At 43.8% G+C, this 18,357-nt stretch overlaps 1 protein-coding gene and 1 pseudogene across 7 annotated transcripts in view; one reads left to right on the forward strand and one right to left on the reverse strand.

Moving 5' to 3' along the window:
- PLXNA1 (plexin A1) overlaps window positions 1-18,357 on the reverse strand; it is a 300,883-nt gene that overhangs the window by 86,899 nt on the left and 195,627 nt on the right. For all 6 annotated transcript variants that reach the window (XM_083602755.1, XM_083602754.1, XM_083602757.1 and 3 more), the window contains exon 10: window positions 9,858-10,058. In XM_083602755.1, the coding sequence (XP_083458881.1) occupies window positions 9,858-10,058 (201 nt within the window). The remainder of the gene's footprint in view (window positions 1-9,857; window positions 10,059-18,357) is intronic.
- LOC310757568 (mitochondrial inner membrane protease ATP23 homolog) lies at window positions 11,218-12,243 on the forward strand (annotated as a pseudogene). Its single transcript has one exon. The product of its transcript is annotated as a mitochondrial inner membrane protease ATP23 homolog (transcript).

Genomic DNA, 18,357 nt, shown 5'->3' on the forward strand with positions numbered 1-18,357 from the left:
ATTTGCCTATATCCCCCCAGGATACTTTATTTGGAGTTTTCCAGATTGTTTTCTGATGAGTTTTCTCTTTATCATGTTCCACCAAAGTATCAAAAACACTTGAAACAAAACACTCAGATGGATGGTTTTGGAAATAGGCTAGAGAAAGTTTCAGTCCACCCCAAAGATAAAAGAAATGAAATGTTTTTACTCATTCCCGATTCTCACACTCTTAAGTAATACATGCTATTCCTGACTAACAATAGTCCCTTCAATGTATTTTCCTTATTTATTCTAATAGGGGGAACTCTAGCAAGACTAGACTGCACCAACTGCACCAAGGAGGGATTTGAAAAAGGTAAGCAATCTCAGCAATTCAATGGATAATTTTATCAACGCTTGCTTAGTGGACCTACTCTGAACTTTTATTTCATTCATTCAGAGAAGTACAAAACTGTAAAAATGCTCTCCCCATCACAGTAAGAATCTTATGTATCTAATATTTTTGTTTATTTTTTGTCAGTCCCATATCCAGAGTGTATGCAATGGCTAAAGAGAAAGGCTCTCAACAAGGAATACGGCCTGTCCGCTAATCTCATAGACTCATAAACAACCATGTTACAGTGGGAACATCCACCTTGAACGTATATACTCACACAATCAGCTTCCAACTTCATTTCCCTAGGCTGTTTTCTGCACGAATAGTACAGTTGCAACTGTGTCCTATTTTTCTATAGTTGATGACCTCAATGCCTTCCCAGCACTATAGGGAGGGCAGTAATGCGCATCATGTCTCGCCGGGGCTCAACTGCAATTCATCATTATTTTATCTGCTAGAATTTAATTGGATCCTATCAAACTCTCCTGATACTCCCTTTTCACTTTAAACACTGCTGCAGGAAAGATAAATGTCGGTGCTGCTTGGAGAGAGAGAGGCTCTCCCCTCCACCAACGTTTCTGGATTTGTAAGATCCAGTGCTATTTCCCTCTCTGTGCCTGGCTAATGCTAATACACACACACACACACACACAGACACACACACACACACACACACACACACACACAATGTAGGTGTGCAGTGCTCATAAAAGGGCCTTGTGTATATGATTTATGGGGCCCTGTAAATGTACTCAAGGCCCAGTAAAATACCAGTGTGTGTGTGTGTGTGTGTGTGTGTGTGTGTGTGTGTGTACACGTGCACAAACACACACACACACACACACACACACACACACACACACACCAGGGCTTGACATCTGCTTTGATTTTACATCTGCTCTCTCCCTGCCTAGCATTTATGTTTCTCCATCACCGCCTGTAACTCAGCCTCCCTCCCTTATAAATTTGCCTAATTCTAAAACTATACATCTCCCAAGTTCAGCATATTTAGAGCCTCGGGTTTTTATGCAGCCATAATGAGATCCCTTAGACTCAGGTCCAAAATGAACAGAAGCAAAGTTTTTAATTGAATATTTATTGGATGTTTAATTTATACTTGTATATTTAATATATATTATTTTATATTCATAGGCCTTTGGGATGTAAAATGCTTGGCTGCTGTGAAGAATGGAAGTTCTAGGATGTGTGTTTTTTTAGCTATGCAGTATATTTTAGTATGTTTTAAAATTACCTTTATTGTGTTTTAATGGTTGTAACCACCCTTGAGAACCTTGCTTGTTTATAGGTTAAAAGGTGCAGTTTGCATTTTTAAATGCATAAATAAAAAATGTATGTCATAATCTCTTGGGTGCCTTGCTCTTATACCTTGTGAAACACTAAAAGGACAAGAGAGCCCAAGCACATCCCTCTGACTCAGCATGCCACCAGTTCCTCCAGCAAAACAAAATAACTTAGGCATATTAAAAGAAGAAGAAAGATCCTACGGGTTTTGAGATCCTCTGGGAAGGCTTTTCTATGGGTTCCTCCACCTCCACAGCCACATTTGGTGAGGTCACGAGAGGGGGCCTTCTCAGTGGCAACTCCCTGATAGTGACACCAGCCCAGCCTAGCTGTCTCTCCACCTTCCTTTCGCCAGACAGGCAAATATATCTTTTGTCCAGACAGGCCTTTGGCCACAAACAGGTCTTCTGAGAGCGGTGGTGTACATTTTCTTTTTCTCTTTTGTCGTTCTGCTATTTAATAGTTTTCAGTGTTGCTTTTAATAGGGCTGCTTTCAATAGGTATAGGCATAGTCATTTAATTAAATTGTTTTAATACATGCTGTGAACTGCACTGGGTCCTGCTCTGGGATAAAGGAGGGATATAAAATAAAAATAAATAAATACATTTCTGGCAAACAGCAACTTTCCCTCCAAAGCTATACCCACACTAGGACAGATCAGTGTAAGTGTTTTATCCCATCCCTATAATGAAGGGGAGTGGGGGTGGGGGTAACCGGTAGCCTTGCTGTGAGGTAGAGGGCTGCTGCAGAATGATAGTTTGGCCTTGCTGATGTCATCGTCCCCCCACTCCCTGTATTTGCCACAATAGCAGAATTCTTAACCTCTACATCAATGAAACAATCAATCAATCTAGTTTTAGAATGTCACAAAATGGAGCCAGGAGAGTAGGTACCATTTATCATGGAGATGTCTGGGCACTGTTCAACAGATGTTTACAGTAGCACTGAAACTGCAGTTTAAGGGATCTCAGTCACAATGGAAGCACTGGTTGACAAGGGGGCAGGGATCACACTCACACAGCAAGGAAATATTGATACCAGAATGCTTGGGGAAGCACCGGAATTCCTCTAAGTGATATTTTCAGGGTTGGGGGCACAGTGTTACAGGAGAACTTCCTGAAGAGTCAACCCAGAAGATGATGCTGGGGGACCTCTGTTCCAGCCAAACTGCCTTTGGCTTACGAGGTTCCATTCCGTATGCCATGTTGTTGTTGTTGTTTTTAAAAAAACTACACAAAACTTCTGCAAGAGATCACTTGGAGGCCTGAGGTGAGGGGCCACCAATATGCATGTGGCACGCTGCTCTGCGTCTCACTTCCAACTGCTTGTCCCAGTAGGTTGTGAAACTCATCAGCCGCTGCTCAAGAGTTGGCTTGGGGATAAATGAGAAGAACTTGGAAGCTTAATCTAGACAAGATGGAGGTGCTGTGGGTGAGGAAACTGGTAAATCTGGGGGGAGGCTTACAACTAGGACAGGATTGCACTTCCCCTAAAGGATGAAATTCACATCTTGAGGGTCTTCACAGGGTTCTGTCTGTGGAAGCACAGCTAGAGGCACTGCTAGGACTGACTTGTTAGCTGACGCTGCTACCCTAGTGATCCACGCACTAGTGACATACAGGTTAAACTGAATACAGCTGGGAAACTTTAACTTGGGCAGAACCTACATGTTGATGAGGATAGGGCAGCTCGAGCATGTAACACTGATCTTGTACTAGTTGAACTGGTTGCCAGTCTGCACTGTGCTGGGTTTGGAGCTTTAAAGCCCCAGAACAGTCAACCTCAGCTTGGTGCACAGCAGATGTTGAAGAACTCCAACTACTCAGCATGGCCAGTGCCCAGGGATGGTGTCTGTTATAATACAAAACATCTGGAGGGCACCAGGGTTGGAGAAAGATGTCTAAGACAGCTAATAGTCAGTAGACAAATGCTTTTTTTAATAGTCATCTAAGCTGGCTAGTTTTCCCCACATATTGTGGAGGAGAACTCCATCCGAGACTTCCATAACTATATAGTCTTGACTCAAAGGGCTGCAGCACGCGCCACATTCTCAAGCATACACAAAGACGTGCCTGATAAAAATTTGTCCCGCTTTTGTTACCATAAAGTAGAAACATAGGGTATGGACAAAAAGCTGTTTTCTAAGTTTCATGTCACCTTGCAAAGTTAACCAACTTTGAAAAGTGTGAAGCAATACAATGAAACCAGATGGAGTGGGGGGGGGGGAGCAAGAGAATAGAGAAAAATTTGGAAAAGTGTGAACATGAAGCTTTTAAAACTGCCTGGCTAGTTGCCTTTAAATGTTAAGAACACTTGTGTCCCTTCTAGGTGTGAACAGATTCTTGAATTAGAAAGAGAGTTCTAGAATGGTAACTGAGTGTAAAAATGGAGTTCAGATATTGATGTCATTGAAATCTACAATTTCCAGTACCCAAACTGGAAAGAAAATAAAGATGAAAAAAAGGACTTTGATATGGGGAACATTAATATGTTAAGCAGCTGAAAAAATGTTACAAAAATATATTGGTATTGCATTCTGCATACATAGAGAGATTTTGATAATTTAGAAGCTAAATCTGGGTCCCTGTAAATTAAATAGACACACAAACAAAAACTGAATGTTGCAGGCAGTGCAGCTGTACTGGTAGGATCCTCTGCTGAAAGTTGAGACACATGGGGTATAGTCCCAAATATTATTGAAATTCATGGAACTTGAGTGATTAATAGCATTCTCAAGTCCCTTCCATTTCTGCAGGTCTTGAGGTCAGTTCCCATACTCCACAAACTCTACAGGTTAGCAGAAACATTAGCATTAGGCAACCACCAATCTTTTAGCAATGTGTGTTTTAGACATCAGTGTTATTTAAAACATGCATTTAATCTGATTATATTTTGCCTTGGGAAAACTGCACACAATCACGGGCAGTGTGAATTGCTCTCAGTGCCCTAACTTTTCTTGGATTCTTCCCCCCTTGATTTGGATTCTAATTCCAATGCAGACACCAATTTGCATTGCAAAAGCTGCATTTTTTCTTTAAGACCTCTCTTTGGCTGCTTCCATTGTTAACAATATGGCTCAGAATTGCTTTCTGTCTGTCCACACAGCAAGGACCTCTAGGCCAATTTTTCTATGGAGGCACCTCTATGCTGCTATCATATACATAATAAGGAGACTAGGGGTGACTCCACTGTTTCTTATATAATGGTTCAATAGCTATAATGATGCGCTTTAAGCAAAATCTACAGTAAGCCACTGGATGGAAGTACGGAACTATTCTGGTAATGCTCCAAGGCACTGCTTTCTTTGGCATCTTTTTGTCAATCGAATAGTTATGGCATTGACAGAATTCAAGTTACCTCCTGGCCTTCTAATCCTGATCCAATCTCCCACTTATAGATGAGAATACACCCTCCCTTCATTCAGGTTTTGTGTTGCTATAGATACAGGATTCCTCTCCCACAGGCTGCATTTCAGATACAACCTTCAAGACCCATTAAGCCAGCGCTTCTGCTGCTGTTCAACCATAGCGTTTATTGTTAAACAGTGTCCTTCAGTACACAGCATCCCAAATCTCCTTAGAGAGAACTAAGCTCAATTGTGTGCTGAAGTGAAATGGGAGGGTTTAAAGAAGAGATTTGGAGAGGGAGACCCTGACCCTGAGTGCTCACGTCCTGGTAAATATAATGAGAAGGAGGATACTCAGTACCAACAGCATTCAGCTTTGGAATCTTAATTTCAAAAGCATGATGGAAATGGGCTAATATAAGGAAGAGATGAAGAAAGACGTACAGGTTTACTTGTAATCTTATCTAGCTAAAAGCCAGGATCTTGAATAGTGCAGGGGGGGAATATAGGATTAGCTACAGGTTAGAGTATTTTCTTTCTTTCTTTCTCTCTCTGTTTTCAAAATATTAAGTGTTCTTTAAAAAATTCTAATAAAAGAGGGAAAGAAGGTGGCAGCAGAGTAAGAGAGAGAGAGAGAGAGAGAGAGAGAGAGAGAGAGAAGAGAGAGAAAGGAGGCAACAGTACAAAGCTGCAAAGTGGACAAGATAGCCTACAGTAGGTATCAGTGGAGAATAAATTCTCAAGTGATAAATTTCTATCCACTATATGTGCATAAAGCCCAATCCCTGTAAGGAATATATCACATTATCATTATCATTCTAATACTAGCAAGTTGAGCAAAGTCAAGAAGGCTGACGACTGTGGGGCAGCAGGACATGCTGAATTTTGCAACTTTCAAATTCCCAAAATGAGGGGTGCTGAAAAGTTGTAATGTGACTTGTGAATTCAATATAAAATGGTACCTTTTAACTGTGTACTTATTTTTTCTCACCAAAGAAACCCCAAGAAATTTAATACTGCCACACCTAGGAGTCAAATAAAACAGCCGCATGATGCAGTGGTACGACTTCCCCCCTTCCTCTGTAATGCTTGCATTTTTTAATTGTCTCCACTGTTTTAATCAGGTTGTTAAGATATACTGTTTTGTTACTGTAATTGTTTTTACTGGTTGTTAACCATCCCAATAGTATATTAACTAAAGGACAGCATGAATGCAGGTGTGCGCACATGCACACAAAATAAAATAAATATTTGTGAGACAATTCCAAGACTCATGCTTGAGTTTCCAGTGGTGAAGTGCAGCTGATGTGAAACAAGATATACTAGCAGCTGTCTCCTACTCTTGAAATAGGCCAGAAATCCCCTTCCTTCCCATTTGCTTTCTCCTGAAGCAGATGAAAATGGCTCCTCTGAAGCATTTACACTGCCTGGGAGCAGATTCTCCCACCCCCTAATCAAGACCATTTCAAGTACTGCAAGCTAGATGCGATTAGGCTGCGTATATGTTTCAGTAACAGCACTCAGATGGCCAAGAAGGTATTTTGTGTAACTGGTCTCCTGCTGTGCAAATGGCTGCTCAGTTGACCTCTGAAGAATCCTCTCCAAGCTGGCAATTGGGAGTGGCAAAAGCTGTGTTGCAAAGAAGGATGATCAACCAGCCTCTACAGACTCATTGTCATTGGGCAAGGGGCAGTCTGCCCTTACAAGCAAAGGTGAGGGAGGACTGTTCTCTCTCTTGCATCCTCCATTTCATCCATCATGGATGTTTCCTTCATTCTGATTCCAGCAATTTAAGACAGGGCTATTAGCGTACCCCAGCTTAGTCCTGTGGTTTTTAAACTTTCTTTTGCCTTAGCTTAAGCTTTCCAAAGACAGACTGTGTGAGTTTCCTCAGGCCTAGTTCATATGTTGCCTATATAAGTGCAGAAAGAAGAATCAAGAGTGATGCATGATCATTTGGGGGATCTAAGAGTGCAATTCAACAGGTGCAAGGGTGGCAGGGAGGAGAGAACAATATTTTGGGGCACTAGTACTTCTTCCCTGGTTTCTACTGATGTGTGAATGCTCCTTCATTTGGGGGTATAACTTCCAATCCAAAGCTATTGACTCCAAAACTTACTAGCCGATTAAAGTAAAGCATTGCACTGGCTTCCTATTTGCTTCCATGACCAACTCAAGGTGCTGGTGCTGACTTCCAAAGCTGTAAACAATTTGGGACCCAAATATCTGAAGCAGCATGTCTACCCATCCTAGCATCCTTGTACATGAAGATCTTCAAACAAGACCCCCTTCTACAAGTAATCATTAGTTGGTTGAGTACATTGTGTAGGTTTCAAGGGACAGTGTTGATGCTCTCTGCAAGGAAGCTCTACTGGTGCTGATGCTACAACCTTTGCATTGTCAGGTTAAAACATTTTTATTTACTCAGGCATTTAAAAAAATATTGTATGGCACCCTGGAATTCACTAGGTCAATGACAGGCTAGATTTTTTTTTAAAAAAAATTATCCTCCTTTCTGTAAAGTATAACTTCAGTGTTCCCCCTTTTTTGTTCTGTGTTTTCTTTCCCAGCCCAAATATTATTTGCTCATTCCCCGCACCCCCTACTTCTAGTTTAGCATTCATTTCACCATTTGATTTTTCTTGTCCTTCTGTTTCCTACTGCTTTGCCTGAGCTTCCTGGATACATAATTACATTTTTAAAAAGCCAGACAACATTTTGGATTCTACCGCCTACTGAACCATTGAGTCTCCACTGTTCCAAATTGCACTGTTTCCCCATCAGAGGCAACATCAGATAATGTGGAACTAAATATGAACTAGTATTTCTAAAGAATCCTCCTGCTAGAGTTCTCCTCTCCCCCACCCAAAACTTGCAAAGGGTTGTTGCCAGAGCATAAGAGGGAAATGGTGCTCTCCAAGATCTCTCAACCTTGGTTTACGCCAAGAGAATCCTTGGCACGAATGGGAGGGAGGAAAGGCCCTTTTCAAGCAAACATTAGCTCTTCCATAACTCTGCAATGTCATTCATGTTGCTTAAGGGCAGAAGTTTATGGAATGCTGCTCACACCAGGCTGCAAATGAGCTTTCACAGTGCAAGTGATAGAAAAGAAATGTTTAAAAGGATTAAACTGGAAGCTGGAGGAGGAGGGGCTACTCTTATGCAAATGAGTGGAGGTTGGAAGACAGCCCAGCGGGTCAGCCAAGGAACGGCATGCCTCTGCAGATGAAAGAACTATTAAGACTTTAGACCTGCTAGTCTTTAATGTTAAGAGTGCCGTGCAAATAATTCATCCATTAATGTAAGGCATGTGGAACTTCTTAAGGTTTATCAGGTAAGATCACTGGTCTGGGTTGACTGCAATGAGAAACAAACTCTCCCCTCTCAACACAGGGGCTATGATAAAGTGGAAGAGGTTATCAGTGAGGAAGTACATATGGCAGGAGCAGCCAGGTAGTGCCATGGAGCCAACCTCCTGACACCAGGATTGCAGTTTACGTGACGGTGGTGGCAAGGTTAGAGGGAACCACTGGAGCCAATACTGCACATTCACCGGTGCTACCACACATCCACCCCAGCTCCACACTGTCCCGGTGAGGTGCAGAGACACCAGTCTGGGAAAGGAAACTTTGAGGCAATGCCTCATTCCACCAGCCACTCCTGACCTTTGGAAAGGCTATGGTTGCAAGGCAGAATTACATAGCCAGAGCTCTGTAAGTAGTAGACAGAAACATTTTAAAACAGATTCTGATTGTCAAGCTACTATAGATTGACTAGCTGCGGAAACAGATCCACTATTGTTACGGAGAATCCAGGCTAGGGATTGGATTGCACCAGCTCGTGAGGGGATGGGTGGCATCGACTGAATTAAGCAAAACATAATGAGCAGAGGAGCAGAAATTGGGGGTGGGGTGGGGGAGAGAGAAATACAATCTGGGAAAGTGTTTGAGGATGTGGGAAGGTGTACAATGCCAGATATAAATCAGAATTGACTAAATTCTGTTTGCAAAGTTGGATCAGCCCAAGTGTGGGAGAGTAGAGAGAAGGATGGGAGTTCCTCTGGGACACAAGCAAAGCTGGCTCAGGCCTAGGCAGCTTTCTCTGGCTTTCATAAGCAAATTTCTTTGGAAATGCTCATAAAACATAGCAGAGTCCCCTTGGGTAGCTTTGGCAGAGCAGCGGAGGAAGGAGGGGATGTTGATCCTGCACAGAACAATTTCACACAGCTGAAGAGAAAGAGAAACAGGAAAAAAGGAAAGTGGATAAACACAACGGCAGAAAGAGGATCAGGACTGCTTCCAAGGCCACAGGAGCGCCATGAAAACACACTACATACATTCCAATAAAGCAAGGAAGCAGCACGAAACAACGGGAATGACTGGGGTGCCGTTTCACCAAAGGAGCTGTGTGATGGGAGGGGAAGACCCAGAATGGACACCTTTTGTGCAGAGAGGGTTGTAAGCATTCCAAGGTAAAAACATGCTCCTATCCCAAGTCGAGCAGAAAGACAAGCAAGCAGGTACTGGCAAACAAGCTACTGGATCTGCTTGGGTGCAATCCCAGAGTTGCTTTTCCCGTTACTGGAAAGCAACTCTGGGATTGCACCCAAGCAGATCCAGTACCGGCAGCTGCAGGAGCCAATGCAGCTGAGCACTGGCTCCTGTAGCTGCCGGTACTGGATCTGCTTGGGAAAGCAACTCTGGGATTGCACCCAAGCAAGGGTAACATGTGATCTCCTCTCAGATACATGCACAGTTGAGGCCAAACATGCATAAGAGGCAAACAGGGAATTTCTGCTGCGTTTCCCCAAAGCAGCCTTCTCAAAAGATAACTATATTCCAAAGACTCACCGAAGTGTTTTGGCACTGGATGCTGGTGCTGTTAAAGCGCAGGGCAGTAACACGCTGGGATGTGCCAGGGATATGGAAGATGCACTCGTAATTGCGCTGTCCAGACTGTGGCTGTGGCAGGTTTTTGGCAGTCAAAGTGATGGGCTTCACCACACCCACAGGGATATATATCTGGGTAGATGGAAGGATCTGTGGGCAGTCCTGCGAGAGAGGTGGAGGAAAAACAGTCAGCATTAAGATCTTCAAATTCAGATTGTCATGATTAGCCACAGATCATAGTCTCAAGCAGCACACAGCACAAAGACTTTACCCCACACATAAGAGTTCTACAAGAATAAATTGAGCTCTCATAAAATATGCTCCTCAACCAGGTGATAAGAATTGGCTAAAAGCTGACCTCCAATCATATATTCTCAATACAAGCTTCTTGCTCCCATCAATCCACCTTAGCTAATGAGTCTTCCAGTTGATTGCCCTCAGATTCTGATGTTCTAAAATCTCTGTCAATTTATCTCCTCTTCATGGCTCTATCTACCTTGCCAAAGGGAACTCATGTACAGTACTAGACTATTACCTGCCCAATTTCCTCAAGCCCTTTCATAGTTCCAAACCATGGTAAGTGCTATGTTACAAGTGATCTGTCACTCACGTTTCTCCAGTCTACGCAAACATTATATTCAGACCTCCCAATAGATGTAAACAGTTCATACGCTATTATGGCTGTGTTCAGATGAACTCAAGTAAACACTAGGTATTTCTGAAGAGGTTATTCACAAAAGCCTTTCGTACTTCTGTACTGTTATTTCAGAGTCTGCATTCAGAGCATACCCAAGCAGCTACATAATTCACGTATAAAAAATAATAATACAGATCATAAAACAGATTAAAGCATAAAGTCCTGCCTTAAGTGAATGAAGAAGTTAGTGGAGATTGCAGTATTGGTATACACCCAGTCATAATGTCATTGGGCAGGTGTGGACACAGACCCCATCAACAGGACCACCTGAGCCTATAGTGACAATGTTGAGTGTGGGGTCTAAAGAAGGTTTCTGGGTGTTCTCAACCAAACATACACAGAAACTCTCTTCAAACGTCTGCACTAAATGCACGAAGGTCAAAAGAAGAGCCAATGCACCCTAGCGCACTGGGAGTGATGCTAACATGGCTCAGGACCACAATACCTGAAGGATTGCCTCTCTTCGTATGAACCTTTCCATACCCAATTGAAACCCTTCTTTGTGGGCCTCCTCCACAAGAGGTTGAGGGCGGCAGCACAAGAATGATCCTTTTGATCACTACGGTGAGTGACCTACGGTGGCTGGCGAGGCCTCCCAAGCCATGCTGTTTCTGACGTGCTTGAATGGCTGAAGGAGGCTCCTCTGAGATGCCTCCTCCGGAGCAGCCACAGGATCAGGGGAGCCGCGGCTCCAGCGGAGAGTGGGACGATGACTTCGGGTATGACCTGTTTCCCGAGAGGAGCCGCGGAGGCGGGAAACAGCAGCAGTCCATGCTCTATAAGGCCATCTTCACCAGGAACCACAGGTGCCAGCTGATGCTGCAGATTGCCCTGGAAAGCATATGCTAAACTGCTACTTGATGCTATGAAGAATACTGGCTGCACTGTTTTCAAAGATCAACACTTCTCATGTGAAGAGTGTAATGGGTGTGCCAGTGGAGGATTCGATTCTTCAACATCACAGATTGTTCTGTGCCAAAACAATATTCATCACCAGTCTCATATGAACAGAGTGGTTGCACATGAGCTTCTCCATGCTTTTGACCACTGCCGTGCACATGTGGACTGGTTCAATAATATCAGGCATTTAGCTTGCTTGGAGATTCAAGCTGTTAATCTTAGTGGTGATTGCTCCCTCCTAAATGAAATAACCCGGTTTAAATTTGGATTGAAGCAGCATCAGCAGACCTGCGTAAAAGAGAGCTGTTTGCTTCATCTTGGCTGTTCGGAACATCAGCAAAGAGATGGACGAGAAAGCTGTGGATGAAGTCTTTGAATCGTGTTTCAATGATCATGAGCCGTTTGACAGAGTGCCTCACAGCAGATCAGATGCAAAATATGCACATAGAGATTTCCAAAACCGTGACCGGTACTATGCAAAATTTTAGCCAAAAACTGTTCATTTCTAGCTACAACATTTGGGGACAATTTTCAAAAGATTAATTGTGAAGATAACTGGAAGTCCACAAACAACAAAGAATATTCATGTTTCCTGTTCTGTGTTTTGTTTGGTGTACAAATTGGTCTAGCAGTCAAACCCCCCCCCCCAATGTACACATAAAAGTTTATGTGAGTATTCTACTGGAAATTAATTTTGCAAATGCTTTGGTTCTCATCCCTGGTTTAATAAATGCTGTTTTGTTAAAAAAAAAAAAAGAATGCTCCTTTTCTGCAGTGGCTCCCCATTTGTCAAATGTTCTCCCCAGGGAGCTTCAGCTGGCTCCTTCATTATACACTTTTAGGTGCCAGGTGAAAAGGTTCCTCTTCAACCAGGCCTTGGGCTGATTAACATCTGATGCCCTTTTAAATATGCTGTGGGGGGGATTCTTGGTTTGTTTTTATATTGTTTTTATATTGGTGTGTTTTTTATATTGTATTTTTATTTTGTGAACCACCCTGAGATCTACAAATGGAGGGTGGTATACAATTATTACTACTACTACTACTACTAATACTACTACTACCACCACCACTACTATTACCTTTATCCCCATGTTAAGTCCTCATGCCATTACAGATAGAGGGGAAAGGGTGTTTTGTCAGGTGAGATGGTAGCACTTCAGCAGTGAAATTCCCTTCCCCTTGTAGTGTGATTGGCATCATTGTTGCTTATTTTTCAGAACCAGGTAAAAAAAGTATATGTTCACTCAAGCCTTTGTTGGGGATTGAATCAATTTTCCAGCTGTAAAGGGGTTGCTTTCTGCATTGCTGCATGATGCTTTCATTTGATGCTTTCCCTGTTTTATGCGATTTTACTGTTTTGTGAAATTAATGGATATCCTTACTTTATTCTGTGACCTGCCCTGACATCAGCACTTGACGAAGGGGGGAGGGACACAAACTGAAATAATAAATAAGTAAACAAACCCAAGCTGCAGAGCACCAAGCTGGCACATGAAGCCTTGCAAACCAAATGATAGCTCTGACTGCAGCTCTCTCAGCATGCCTGACCTAGAAAACTGGCCCTATCCTAGTGCAAAGAAATCACCTCCAGGATTTCAATGAAGCCAATAATCAATCATGATGAACTTCTCAGAGCAGCATCCAGCCCTGCTAACCGTATTCACTAGTATCTCCCATGCTCCTTTATCTGCAAGGTCCCCACTAATCACTGGCAACCAATCGCTGCATCAGCCCCATCTCTGGAGGCAAAGGGGCATGCATGATGGAAAGGTTGCAGCTGCACCTGACAGAGACTGGGTTTATTTGCTGACCCAGCCAAGAGCTCAGCTAGCACCTGAGTCATGGCATAACCTTCGCAGTCTCCTTCAGTGAGTGGCTGTTCAGCACCCCAGCAAAGCAGACACATAAAACTCTGTACAGCATCCCTTGCTGCTCTCAAGAGGACAACTCTGACCTCCCCAAAGCCAGGTTGCAGAGCACAGGGAGAGAATAAAAATAAACAGGACCAGGCAAGAAAACAGCCCTGCATCCCAGGAGGGTACCACTTTGGCAACAATAGCCTGATGCAATCCCCAGGCGAGTCAAACTGGGCCTGGGGGAAAAAGGCATCCCTGCTTTAAATAATAGGGAAAGGGTGGAGAATAACATGTTTTGAAGCAAACAGTGGTAGGATCAGAAACTTTGCTCAGGAGCCTGCAAACACATTCACCAGAGACTCCAACAGGGGGCAGACCAGCTCCTTCCCCCAGCCCAACTCACCAGCACCAATTCCAGTAAGCAAACTTGTAACAGAGGCAGGAACAGCAGAAGTGGGTGTGTCTATTCCAGGAACAGTTTCCAACTACACAAAAACAGGACACCTCAAAGTTCTTTATGGGAGCTCATTAACCCTTGAACAATACTTGCTTTGCTCGCTGGATTAAACCACAAACTCAAAGCAGTACAGGAGACACATACCCACACCCTGAGGTTTCAAGTTCTCTTGGGTTTTTGAGGTTCTAAGAAGGTGAGTTGCACTAATTCCCCCCCCCCAAAGATTCCATGATTTCACTGACATACAGGAAATAAAACTCTTTTTCCTCCTTGGGAATCAAATCCACTAATTCTGGGGCGTCCTGGGCAAACAGATTAGGTGCACATGCCTAAATAAAGGGACCCCTGACCATTAGGTCCAGTCGTGACTGACTCTGGAGTTACGGCGCTCATCTCGCTTTATTGGCCGAGGGAGCCGGCATACAGCTTCTGGGTCATGTGGCCAGCATGACTAAGCCGCTTCTGGCAAACCAGAGCAGCGCACGGAAATGCCGTTTACTTTCCCGCCGGAGCAGTACCTATTGATCTACTTGCACTTTGAGGTGCTTCCGAACTGCTAGGTTGGCAGGAGCAGGAACCGAGCAACGGGAGCTCACCCCGTCGCAGGGATTCGAACCGCCGACCTTCTGATCGGCAAGTCCTAGGCTCTGTGGTTTAACCCACAGCGCCACCCGCGTCCCTCTACATGCCTAAATACTATAGCCCAAAACACAGAGTGCCTGAAAGGACACACCCAGCATGCGGATACAAAACGTGGGTGCACAGCAAATGGAGGACATGAGCTAAGAGCCTCTCTCCCAAAACATGCACACATTTTGCTGACTGGCTTTTTGAGACAGACCCTGCTCAATCCTGCTACGTCACATGTTTGGCGTCTACAGGGAGCCATGTGTCATCCAGCAACAATTTTGCCCCGCTCAAAAACAGGAAACACCTGGTGCTAAGGAGCCTTTCCTAAAGAGTCTCATGGCTCCGCACTCGTGATGCTGGGCTGGGAGCTACACAGCAGAAATGGCTCTGACACTGGCCAGGCCTTTCCCAGCTGTTCCCTCTTCCGGAGCAGCCAATTCCAAGGACTAATGAGAACGCTCCCTTACCCATACTCCACACGTCTGTCATCTCCTTAGCCAGGTCTGCATATTTTCAGCATGTACGTTCATGGATACTGCAAGCAACGGAATTTGGAACTAATTCTGAGCGCACAGGATGCCAGTCTCCAGTTCGAAAAGCAAGCTGTCAGGCCATATTATTTCAGAGATAAATAGGAAAGCCTCTACATCACATCTGCTGAGGTCTCTTCTCGGATGTCCCTCATTTTAAAGGACATCCCTGATTTAGCAAAATTGCACCTGTGTGAAACAGCTGAGAAGATGGGAGGGCTCCGCTCTGTGCAAAAAACTAACGCACAACTTTTGGGGTCTGTGGTTAACAGATCTCTGAGTGAACAGGAGTTTGCAAGAGAAGAACATTTTTAAAAAGTGAAAAGTGGGGTGTCCTTTTAGGGGATCATGGAAAGGTATCCTTAGGAATCGGAGTTCTCTACCCATGCTCACCATCCCCTGTCTTTCCCTTATTGCTAAATAATGCCAAACAACTCTTACATTTCTTGTCCACAATCAAAACCCTTGCCAAAATTTCTGTAAGTGAAAACATGCGAATGAGCTCAGTTAACTTGCATAATAGGCTTCTGAATACTAATATTTACTCAGAGTAGACCTAACAGACCTAAGTTAGTAATGGCTATTAATGGGCCTATTTTGAGTAAATGTTAGTTAAGCACAACCCATGAAATCGATTATTCCAAAATTGTGATTGAATGATAGGAACTTTCAGGCTGCAATCTTATGAAAATTTACAAGGGAGTCAGCCCCAGTGAACCAATAAGAGGCTTGCCTCAGATACATGCATAGGATTGTGCTCTCCACTGCTCACCTATGGGGGGAACCAGGGTAAAGGAGAGCTGAACAGACTCAGTGGTGAAATTCTCCACAGTAAGCATCTGCCTTCAAAGCACGTGCTCATCTATTCAACATCAAACACTCCCCCACCCTACCTTCAACCTCCTCAAATCATGCTTTTAATTAGCAGATCATTTTGCTATAATAGCCAATCACATTCTGTTGTCATGCAAAAGTCTTAATTTTTTTAAAAAATTGAAATTCGGGAAATTCAGTACTGAACAGCAATTATTTTAAAAAATGAAGAATCTGTGGAATTAGGAAATGAAGAAGAACATTCCTGGATGACTTCACATGAGCATGTTTTAACTTTCCCACAGGCAGCAAGAAAAACCTTCCACGTACTGCTGCTTGCTATCTGTTTTTGTTCCCAGCAGAAATTTGAGAGACAATGAATGAGAAACTATTAAAAAAAGGGTTAAGAGCCTGTGTGGGCGCTGCACTAAAGGATTTTTCCATTACACCTCTCTGGCCAAAACCCACAAGACACAGACAAGCTTGCAATTTAGCCAGACCAAGGCTTGCCTAAAATAGCTCCAAGGATTAATCTAACATGCATAAACGAATAGTAGGATGCAAAGGGTAGGATGCATCTCTGGCCCCAGCCCATCCCAAAACGTAAGCAAGAGGCACTGAAAAGGGGAGTGTGTTGGCATCCTCACCACATTCAGAGGTCCCTCTTTAACCACTTCTCTTTGGAAGCCACATGAAACAAGCTGAGTAAAAGCCAAGGCCTGTTTGTTCCACCCAGAGCAGTGGGCCAATAAGAACATCAAGTCCAATGGCATTTTGTCTGTTCTGCTTCCCTCCAGAACCAAGAACCGCAGAGGCAGTATCCAAAGAGGAAGGAAGCAGGTTCAGAGGAGGCTTCTCCAAACATCATGCAACTGGCTGAGGAGGAATAAAAATTTAACACAATGTGATGAAAATCTTCAGCTGCAGATTGCTGCATATCACACCTCCGTTAAAGACAATGGAGGTGATCAGGCTGTTACTCCCACCCCGCTGCCCATTGGGCAAGTTCAACTGAGCATGAGTAGATATAAGGTGTTCACAGCTTAAAAGGCAGCTAAGTTGTGCTTTTTCTCAATTTGGATCAGAGTTGTTTTAGGGGGAGACACATCAAAATGCAGTATTTTTCAAGAAAAAACAGGACAGACGCAGGATAGGTGTGTGTGAACACTGCTTCCCCAACCAGCAGTGGGAGCACACTGGATGCAGAGTAAATGGGAATGTGCATACAGCCACAGTCATGCACTGATCACTGCTTCAGCTACATAAGGTTTAGAATTACATCTGCCAAGGTTGCTTGCTTGCTATTTCTTCCCTGTGTTGAGTCTTCCTGAAAGACTTGGGCCATACATGCTGCCCCAGCTTAGAAGAAAAAGAATTCAATCACTATATATGTTCTTCCAAGCTAGGTTACACCTGCTTGTTTTTGCATGCCACTATACCATTCACCTCTCTATATATCTATATATCCCAACACTTCTTCTTTTGTATGCCTGTACCCTGTGGATTTAGAGTTTACCAAGGCTACGGCCCCGTTCCCCATTCCCTGAAGGTACAGGAGCAAGGATTTGGCTTTTTCTTTTCTTTTTTAGGGGAAGGATGCCCCCAACAGCTCTTACAAACTGCTTAAAAAATGTGGCACTATGCCACTCCTGCTAGCTGTGACTCCCCTTGCTGTTTCAGGTACTCCGCATCTAGCAGCCAATAAATATGAACGCTCATCAACATGGGCAGAGTAAAAGAAACATAAATGCTTAATGGCATTTTCTTTTTTAAAAATGCCATTCAAGGCTAAGGGCTTTTCAAAGTCTACCGCTCTCTTTTGTTTCACAGCCTTTTGGTCTCACAGTTTACAAACATACTGATGAGTGTCTGCTTGTTTCTCAAGCTTACTCCTTCAGCTCTTGGGGGTACAAAGGGATGCCCCGCTTGTCTTGCTCATCCATTTCTTCCCAGGTCAACAGGATCAGGCTCACCAGCAACAGCTTCTGCCTTTAATAACAGTTGACAGAGTTTGACCCGTCGTAAATAAGATAAATCCCTCTTTCCTCCCACGTAAGCAGCCCTTGCAAAAGAAACTGTGCTGCTGGTGGCTGGGTGCTGGATGAGTAACTGCCAATCTCCCATGGTTCCTTTTCCTGGAGGGCCCAAACTCCCAGAGATGATAAAGGGTGGGGTGGAGGGGAATTAATTGTTCGTTGCTGGAAGCTCGAACTCTTCGATGTGGAGCCCGACACTCATCAGCCTGGAGGGGCTGCGAGACAGGAGTCACAGTGGGAAATGACACAGGGAGAGAAGGAAGTGAAAAATACAGCTGAGGGCACCTCCGCTATGCCAGCACTCACAGCAAAAGATTAGAGCGGGATTCATCTAATGCAACACGGGAGCTGTCAAGCTGGCTGTAGCGCAGCACAGCACAAAAGGCCTTGTCTAGAGTAATCCATGAAAGCAGAGGACCTAAAACAAACAAGTGCTAGGAGCTAATATGAGGCAGAGCCCAAAGGACATGACTGCTTCGTACTCAAAGCCAGAGGGGAATATGTGTTAGTCATGAGAATGCAGAATGGCTGGAAAGGTT

Source organism: Podarcis filfolensis, assembly GCF_964270895.1.
Source record: "Podarcis filfolensis genome assembly, chromosome: 2".
In the NCBI taxonomy this organism is placed as follows: Eukaryota; Metazoa; Chordata; class Lepidosauria; order Squamata; family Lacertidae; genus Podarcis; species Podarcis filfolensis.